The sequence below is a fragment of the Lactuca sativa genome, chromosome 8 (genome assembly GCF_002870075.4).
Source record: "Lactuca sativa cultivar Salinas chromosome 8, Lsat_Salinas_v11, whole genome shotgun sequence".
Classification (NCBI taxonomy): Eukaryota; Viridiplantae; Streptophyta; class Magnoliopsida; order Asterales; family Asteraceae; genus Lactuca; species Lactuca sativa.
In genome coordinates this window covers 85,411,536-85,420,900 of record NC_056630.2, presented here as the reverse complement: position 1 = coordinate 85,420,900, position 9,365 = coordinate 85,411,536, and the positions used below count along the sequence as shown (strand labels likewise).

Below are 9,365 nucleotides of genomic sequence, written 5' to 3'. Positions count from 1 at the left end.
TTATGTCAGTTATAATGCCTCAAATACTATCTTTATATAAATAAGAACTATAACTTACAAATTAGCTCCAAACAACTTCAAAGTTATTTTTGCAATTTTCTACTATATTTGTTTTATAATGGTTAGGGTGCAAAAATGCAAAATTTACCACAAATAACGTTAGTATAGCATGTGAAGGAATATACTTTTTGATATTTTATAAGAAAATTTTCCAGTTTATTATAAAAAATTCTTTCTACATTTCACACACGATCTTTCTCTCTCACCCTATGTCTCTCTTCTACGAATCGAATTCTTAAACATCTCGTCTGTAACACTAACCAAACACTTCTCTTCGTGCCCTTCCTCCATATATCTTCTTCATACAACAACAACAGCAATTGCCCTTTCTTCGCAGCCATTTCTTGATGAATCATTGAGGAATTTGGGGTCAAATCTGGGTTTCAAGGTAAAATTGCTGCACCGCTTTGATTTTATGAATAATTTTTACTTGTTTTTTCGACCAAGATATATCGTGTTGTAGCCTGAATTCGGAAGCAGCCGTATAATCTGCTCTGTTGCAATCGCGGAAACAGGTTTTTGAATTTGATTAATTTGGGGTATTGCTGTTCAATTTAGCGTTTGCGTTGATTGATTTCCTTGATTTTTTGGGGGGTATTGATTAATGATTTGAACGTTTGATGCTCTGTGATTTTAATTGCATTTGCAAACGTTGAACTTGCACACACGAATTTGTCTTGATTGGGTTTTTACATTGATCTTAATGTGGTTTGGCGGTATCACAATTTACCCCAATCTTGCAAAGCTTAAAATAAATAAAATACCCGTCAATAATAACAATAGACGGGGATTCTTTTGTATTAAATAGATGTTCTTGAATTAATCTAATGATTATTAATGGGCAACACATATAATTTGGCCTGGAATTTCGTCAAGAAGTGAAATTTGATGCATTTGTTTTGGGACAAATGGAGTAATAAAATTAACATAGATCTTTTTTGCTCTTTGTACTGTATGTTTACATGTAATTCCCCAAGCAGAAGGTGCTAACGGACATAATAAACTTCTACTTAACTAAAAAACATTTAGTAGCCAATAACTTTGGATTAATAAGGGTCTCATAGTTCTAAAATTTTCCAGCTTTTAGATAATTGATGAACCTTGTTTTCATAGAAGTATGAAGCTAAACTACATGGAACCTCCATAGCTAGAAACAAATGATCTTCTTTGAGATGTGTTTTATGTAATATCACTTTTCTATATTTTGTTTGGAATGTGTAGCGAGAAAAAACCATGGCTTGTTGATATGGCCTTTGTTATTTTCAAATATTTGGTACATCTTTGTTTAATTGTTCTTCTTTGATGCATGTCATATGCATAATTGTTGTTGAAATTTCTCAGGGGCAATATAACAAAAACCATTACCTTCACCTTTTGAATTTGTGATTAGAAGACTGAAATTTAACGACTACAAGTTGCCACTTGCAACCTCACAGGATCTTGATTCTTGAACGTGAAGACAAAGCTAAGTTTCTTTTTGAACTCTAAGGTTAGTCCCCTTTCCCCCTATATATATGCAAAGGGTTAAATGCAAGAAATATTACTTCATTGATTTTGTTTATCATTTCTTCCTATTACAACATTGTAAAAGTCTACCCAGTTATAGCAATGTCATCCAAATACAAAGCAATTTTCACAAATAAATTATAATACACAAATAAATGAAATTACGTTGCTGTTAAAAACTGATTTTTTCTTCTTGGTTTGTTCTTTCCAGGTTACAAGATTATTGAGTGTTTGAAATAATGGCAGTTCTGATAGAAGGTCTTCCTGATGCAGTGGCGCTGAGGTGTCTTGCGCGGGTCCCATTCTACCTCCACCCGAGACTCGAACTTGTGTCCCGTGCATGGCGGGATGCGGTCCACAGCACCGAGCTATACAAAGCGCGTAAAGAAGTCAAAGCCACGGAAGACTTTTTATGCGTATGCGCGTTCGACCCTGAAAACATGTGGCAACTCTACGACCCAAACCGCGACATTTGGCTTACACTTCCGATATTGCCCTCGAGAGTCCGCAACCTGGCCCACTTTGGTGTCGTCTCCACCGCCGGAAAGCTGTTTGTTCTGGGTGGCGGCAGTGACGCCGTTGACCCGTTGACCGGCGACCAAGACGGGAGTTTCGCAACAAACGAGGTCTGGGCGTATGACCCGATCGTCCGGCGGTGGGCCCCACGGGCTTCCATGATTGTCCCACGTGCGATGTTTGCGTGTTGTGTTTTAGATGGGAAGATCGTGGTGGCCGGAGGTTTCACAACCTGCCGGAAATCGATCTCCATGGCGGAGATATACAACCCGGAAAAGGATGTTTGGGTGTCGATTCCGGATCTCCACCATACTCATAACTCCGCGTGTTCGGGGCTTGTGATTGATGGTCAGATGCATGTGGTTCACAAGGGTTTGACCACGGTTCAGGTGTTGGGGAGGGAGGGGTGGACAGTTCATGAGCATTCGTGGGTTCAGGGTCCCATGGCGGTGGTTAAGGGTTCGTTGTATGTGATGAGTCATGGGGTTATATATAGGCAAGAGAAAGAGGTTAGTAAAGCAGTGATTTCGGCTTCTGAATTCAAGAAAAGAATTGGGTTTGCTATGATGGGTTTTGGGGATGATGTTTATGTGATTGGTGGTGTGATTGGACCTGAAAGATGGAATTGTGATATCAAGAAGATGTCGGATGTTGATGTTTTGACACTTGGGAGTGAGCGGCCTGTGTGGCGGCAGGCGGCGGCGATGACTCGGTGCCGGGGAACGATTCTTGGGTGTGCTGAGTTGAGGATTTAGGGGTTGTGTTTTGTTCTTGTTTATGTTTTGTTTGACTTTGGTGAAATCTATCGGGATTTATGTCAATAAATCATATGATATGGCTTTAGATACAAGGGTTATATTCGTTTTACGTTATTTTGCTTTTCAAATCTGATAACTAGTTATTTAAATGGTGTTTTTAATAAATAATTTATGAATGTTATGTATGACAAAGAAAAAAAAACCTTTCTAAATGCGTTTCCAGCCACATCGATTATGGAAATATGTTTTAAAAATAATTGTGTTATATGCCTACAATAAAATAAAAGAATATTTTGTAAAATAAAGATTGTGTTTTTTTGATAAATGGGTCCTTTATTTGATTATAAACTTATAGGATAAGGTTTTTTTTGGAATTGTTAAATTATATAGAAACTTGCCAAAAGCTAGCGAATGCAAATAGCCAAAATAGGATTTTGTAACCACAAAACTCAATTGGTTTTAATCTTACTTTTATGAAGGGACGTCCACAAAACCCATATCATGCAAATAGCATCCAAAGCCGCATGTTTCATAATAGTCATGGTCCGAGAAACCACACACGTTAACAGGTTTTAATCGAATAAAAATTCAGAAAAACAAGGTCCTATCGGCGAACACGAGACCAAACTTGACCGACCACCTCAAAACCGATAAATAAATGTTGAACATTTATTCAAAGAGGTAGGAACCTACAAGTCAGAATGACTTTGCCGATAGAAAATCTAGTGGAACCGACACAAAAGAAACTTCAAAAAGTTCAAAATGATGTATTCTCTTGGTTCGCAAAATTTTCTCAAATTACAATAACTTTTCAAAATAATAATAAAAGTCGATAAATAAGAGGGTATTTGATCGTGATCTTCGAATTATATGATATCCGTCTCCTTGTCGAATTCTAGGATAGTTGGATGATATTATTTGAATAATATGTTTAGGGCAGGTGATCTGCTATTTAAAAATTAGAAACTTCAATAGACAAATTTGAGAGTAAACTCATTTCAAAATTTTTTGTTATATTGTATTTCATGGGATCAATGATTCTTATATAAACATTATTTTACAATCACGACGTATGACTAAATGACTAACTGTTAGTCAATTACACATATTATTCTAGTATTTTACATTATTGTATTATTACAAATGACACATACCTAACAAACACATATTGGATGTTATTATGCATCATTAATCTATTTGTCATACAGACAATACATATACTATTTATATATTTGACAAACTCGATATATCATAATTATTACAAACAGATAACAATTGTATTGTGATTGAACAATAGTGTTGTATATTTCATGTATAACTTGTCATAAGAGTTAAATACCCCAACTCTAACATTGATTTTAGGGAAATCTTCATAAAAGTCTCAATATTTATGGAAAAGTTACACTTTAGTCCTAAGATTTTTTTTTTGAACGAAAAAGTCCCGAAAACCGGCAAAAATTTGCAGTTTGACTCTTTTTGACCGGTTGAAACCGGTACCAAATTAATTTGGAACTATTTCGTAAACTAATCCAAAATATTGGGATTTTTCAGTAAACAAAAAATATTATGACTTTTCTGTAAACAAAAATATTAGGACTTTTCTATAAACAAAACCCTTATTATTATTATTATTATTATTATTATTATTATCATCATCATCATCATCATCATCATCATCATCATCATCATCATCATTATTATTATTATTATTATTATTATTATTATTAAAAATATAAATAAGAATACTTTTTTTTGAACTTGTTATTATTAATATTGTTACTAATACATATAAATGCATTTAAATGAAAAAATAATATTAATGACATTGTTTAAGGATGGAGGAGATGTTGATGCCTTTAGCATTGAAATCATGAATGTTTGCTTGTATATTTTTACTTTTTATATGGCCATTTCACATTTGTTGTTACTGTTTTCAATTAAAAATAATAATACTTAACAATTTAAAAGAAGTTGCATATTTGTAAAATTGTTTATAAATAGTTTAAGTTAGAAGGATTTCTCACTTTGTATATAAAAATGTTTACAATAGAAGGATTATTTTCCAAATCCAACAAATCCACTACAAACATCTACATAGGTAGCCCATATCAAAATTCAAAAATATTAATTACAATATCTTGTTCAATAAAAAGTAATAGGACATGTTTTTTGGATTAATACTTTTGAATTTTGATTAATACTTTTGAATTATTCATATTACTTTTTGTTAAACAAAATATTGTAATTAATACTTTTGAATTTTAATATAAGTTACCTATGTAGATGTTTGTAGTGGATTTGTTGGATTTGGAAAGTAATTCTTCAACCTTAAACAATTTTATATACAAAATGAGAAACTCTATTACCTTAAACTATTAATATGCAACTTCTTTCAAATTGTTAAGTATTAATATTCTGAATTGAAAACAATAATAAAAAATATGAAATGACCATATACAAAGTAAAAATATACAAGGAGACATTCACGATTTCAATACTAAAAACATCACCATCTCCTCCACCTCCACCTTTAAACAATGTCATTAATATTATTATTTTTTTCATTTAATGCATTTATATGTATTAGTAATAATATTAAAAATAACAAGTTCAAAAAATAGTATTCTTATTTATATTTTTAATAATAATAACAACAACAACAACAACAACAACAACAATAATAATAATAATAATAATAATAATAATAATAATAATAATAAGGGTTGTGTTTGTAGAAAAGTCCTAATATTTTTGTTTACAGAAAAGTCCTAATATTTTTTGTTTACAAAAAAAGTCCCAATATTTTGGATTAGTTTACAAAATAGTCCCAAATTAATTTGGTACCGGTTTCAACCGGTCAAAAAGGGTCAAACTGCAAATTTTTGCCGGTTTTCAGGACTTTTTTGTTCAAAAAAAAATCTTAGGACTAAAGTGTAACTTTTCCGTAAGTATTAAGACTTTTCTGAAGATTTCCCTTGATTTTAAAGAGAATGTTCTTACTTGTAATATTTCATGTATAGCTTGTCATAAGAGTTTCACGTGTTCTTAGATTTGAATTTTTTACCTCTCTAAATAATTTTTATATCACCACTTGAAAGAAGTTTATAGGATAATGTTACAAACAATAAAATCATTGATTATTAAAGGTTCAACTACAATGATGAAAAATAAATTACATGTCAGGAATCATAAAGACGTTCAAAATAAGTTCGGCAAGATTATGATTTAGTTTATCGAATAAAAATAAAAAACTAAAGATAAGAAATAACAATATATTTTATTATAGCATCTTAATATTTTTTCTATCATATAAAATAGTACTATCATATTTTTAAAATTGTATTTTAAAAATATATAAGTAGTAAAAAGGATTTTAATTGAAACTGTTCAAGCTTTTTATTGGGCTTGAAGCCCATTGGCATTTAAGTGAAAGACAATTGGAACGGAAGTTGAAGACTTGAAGTGCGGGACTATGGAACTACTATTATGCAGAACATAATATCAAAACTTAAAACCGCCATTAAACCCTAGGATTCGGGAAGAACTCCTTGACAAGCTGAAATGGAGGATGATGATTCTATGATTGCCTCGGAAGGCAACAATAAAGAAGCCATGGAAGTGGAAGTTGCTCCGGCTCTCATCTCCGTTCATCCTGCTCAGGACTCCGTTGCTGTAGCCGTTGGCTGTGAGCTCCGTGTATTCAATCTCCGGTAAAGTTTCTATTTCCTCAATCAGTTGGTTTCCACGTCTCTGCAGTAAATCAGAGCTTTGAATGTTAAACGGTCGACTTCATATCGAATGGATATCAAACCTTAAGAGAACAAATTGCTAACGAGATTCAAGTCATTCACTTTATAACAAACAATGCAATTGAAAAGTTGATAACGTGCAATTTTGCGACAAAATCTACATATAATTGAAATAAGTAAAGAATGCTAAAAGTGATTTTGGGCTACAATCAGTATAATTTAGTTGACATAAACCTGACATTTTTTATATTGCTGATTTACAGAGAAGGTTGCTCGATAACTTTAGGGGCTGAGTCAGGTGAAGCTTGTGATCATAAGGAATCTATCAGAGCAATTCGCTATGGTGCAAAGGGTAAAGTGTTCGTGTCTGCTGGGGATGACAAAGTAGTTAAGATTTGGTCCACAGATTCATGGCGCTGTCTGTATTCTGTGTAAGTTTTCCGTTTCTTGGAAACATACCACCATAGCTTTTTTAAGTTGGTTTAAACTTGATTTTATTGATATTAATCGACTTTTGACACTCAAAAGGCCAACAGAGAAGAAAGTGAGTGCAGTTGCCATTAGTGACAATGGACAATTCGTTTGTTATGCTGATAAATTTGGAGTTGTTTGGGTTGTTGAGCTGGATGAACTTCATGAAAATCAAACACCAGTCCAGAAGAAGGGGTCACCACTTCTTGCCCACTATTGTAGCATCATCACTAGTCTAGTAAGTGGTTGATAATATTTGATAACAAACATACATTGATCAATGAACAATTACTAACAGATCTATAACCTTCCAGGAGTTTTCACCAGATGGGAATTTCATTGTTACAGCTGATCGCGATTTCAAAATTCGTGTAATAATAATAAACTTCTCACACCCAAATTATTATTATCATTATACAGCAGCAATTACTATTTTCTTAAGCATCTTCTTATTTTCTTTCTAAATGACAGGTCACCATGCTCCCAAAGAAACCTATAGATGGAGCTCATGAGATACAAAGTTACTGCCTTGGCCATACAGAGTGAGTGAGTTACTGGAAATGCCATTTTTTTTTCTAGGGTATAATAATGAAGTTGAACATGGTTTCTAAACTTTGACTTGATGTGTCTTTGTTAACTTTACACTCATTCTCATGCTTCTTCTATATTCTATGGCAGATTTGTCTCCTGTCTAGCCTTTGTTTACAATCAGGAATTCCCACAGGGATATCTAGTCTCTGGAAGTGGTGATTCAACAGTGAGAAATATTAGAACCTTAACTTTTTTTTAAAAAAAAAAATTTGCCATATGATTTTTTTATCACTCTAATAAATCGGACATTCTTTCTTGTGGTGTAGGTTCGCTTATGGGATTTTGCATCTGGATTGCTTCTTCATACATGTGAAGTTGGATCAGAGGTATCTTGTTCTACTTCTACAAATGATTTATTAAATTACAAATGATATTTTAAACGTATAACTGGGTGCTTATAGGTGGGACATCAACAGACAAATGGAACAGAAAACAATCATTTTGCAGTTACAGATCTCTGTGCAACGCCTGATGGTTCAGCAATCTTTGTAGCTGTTCAAGGGTAAAAATGTCTTCTTGATCATCAAAAATATGCATTTAAAGGAAAACTCTGATGTTTTAATTCTAAAATGCACAGGTTGCCTGGAATATTGGTGTTGAGTTGCAACCTTTCTGCTAAAACTCTTTCTGTTTTAAGGGTAAGCAACTACTGCCTCAAATGTCATAGATAAATGAATGTATAGCTTAAGGTGTTTCATATAAAAGGTTATATGCAAGTACATTTTTATTTCTTAAACAGGTGGTGTCTATAAGTGGAGAAGATTTCATACCCACAAGCTTAGGGAGTTCATTAACATCAGATTTCTTATGGATGGTGATGGGTGTTTCAAATTTGCCTGGTTTTGATTCATCATCACTGGCTCGAGTGCGTGTTATTTCTGGTTTAAACAAATGCAATTTAGGATCTGTTGAAGAAGATGACAACATTAAAATATTGGAAGATAAACAAGTCCCCTGTGGAGAAAAAGTGTTGGAAAAGTTGCAGGGAAGTCTTTGTATTGATAAAGATGTTTTCTCAGCAGCTGCTGAAGCTGTTAAGGCCTCGATGCGCAATTTATTGATTAAGAAACAGTATTCGTCTGAAAGACGCGAGTTTAGGAAAAGAGGGCGAAATGACAGAAAGGGGAAGAGATAGTGAATTAGTTAATGTTTTTGATAATTTATGTTTGTTTTAAGTCATTTGCTTTAGAAACTATCCAATTTAAAAGTCTGTTTGAATTATTTGTGGTTGGAACTTGGCTAATTGTACACTTGTTCTGTTAGAAATATGAAACCTAGTTTTATCCTACTAGAAAATTGGGTATGGTGACTACATTGTTATACATGGAATCATTTTGAAGATCAAATGACGACATTTGAACAAATAAAACAAAATATAAACCTCCAAATTACACTAAAATTACAAAAAAAATAAAAATAAAAAAAAAATTAATACTCTTATCTTTGTCCCCCCTTTTTTTAGTAGGATAAAAAAAATTGTAATTTTGTCTAATCAACATTAGTCTCGATCTAATGCATGTCAGTATATGATAACCATTAATTATCATTGGAGATGTGAGGTCATGCATGCTTAAACATTTTCATGCTAAGCCAGTACAGGTATACAGCAAACACAAGCACAGGAAGTGTCAAAGGCACCAAGAAGCAATAATACCTGTTGCAAATAAGAAACAAGTTTACAACGTTAGACTCCATCATAATCATGAAAATGGGA

General features: G+C 32.9%; 2 protein-coding genes across 3 annotated transcripts; both read left to right on the top strand.

Moving 5' to 3' along the window:
- The first annotated feature begins 228 nt into the window (after positions 1-228).
- Positions 229-2,954, top strand: LOC111913780 (F-box/kelch-repeat protein SKIP30). 2 transcript variants are annotated; one of them, XM_023909491.3, is made up of 4 exons: positions 229-448; positions 524-575; positions 1,402-1,549; positions 1,778-2,954. In XM_023909491.3, exon 4 carries the CDS (start codon positions 1,806-1,808, stop codon positions 2,835-2,837), a length of 1,032 nt encoding a protein of 343 aa, XP_023765259.1. In that variant the 5' UTR covers positions 229-448; positions 524-575; positions 1,402-1,549; positions 1,778-1,805; the 3' UTR covers positions 2,838-2,954. The 2 variants fall into 2 exon arrangements, with proteins under 2 accessions (XP_023765259.1, XP_023765258.1); XM_023909490.3 differs by lacking the exon at positions 524-575.
- Positions 2,955-6,295: 3,341 nt separating this feature from the next.
- On the top strand, positions 6,296-8,947 carry LOC111913779 (uncharacterized). Its single transcript, XM_023909489.3, has 10 exons — positions 6,296-6,550; positions 6,853-7,020; positions 7,118-7,298; positions 7,375-7,431; positions 7,532-7,602; positions 7,739-7,817; positions 7,918-7,977; positions 8,053-8,153; positions 8,229-8,289; positions 8,391-8,947. Exons 1-10 carry the CDS (start codon positions 6,402-6,404, stop codon positions 8,784-8,786), a joined length of 1,323 nt encoding a protein of 440 aa, XP_023765257.1. The 5' UTR covers positions 6,296-6,401; the 3' UTR covers positions 8,787-8,947.
- The last annotated feature ends 418 nt before the right edge of the window (positions 8,948-9,365 follow it).

Coding starts and splice junctions, on each gene's coding strand:
- LOC111913780 (XM_023909490.3), top strand. CDS start 1,806: ATGGCAGTTCTGATAGAAGGTCTTCCTGATGCAGTGGCGCTGAGGTGT.
- LOC111913779 (XM_023909489.3), top strand. CDS start 6,402: ATGGAGGATGATGATTCTATGATTGCCTCGGAAGGCAACAATAAAGAA. Junction 7,978..8,052: donor CATGTGAAGTTGGATCAGAG/GTATCTTGTTCT, acceptor GGGTGCTTATAG/GTGGGACATCAACAGACAAA. Junction 8,290..8,390: donor AAACTCTTTCTGTTTTAAGG/GTAAGCAACTAC, acceptor TTTCTTAAACAG/GTGGTGTCTATAAGTGGAGA.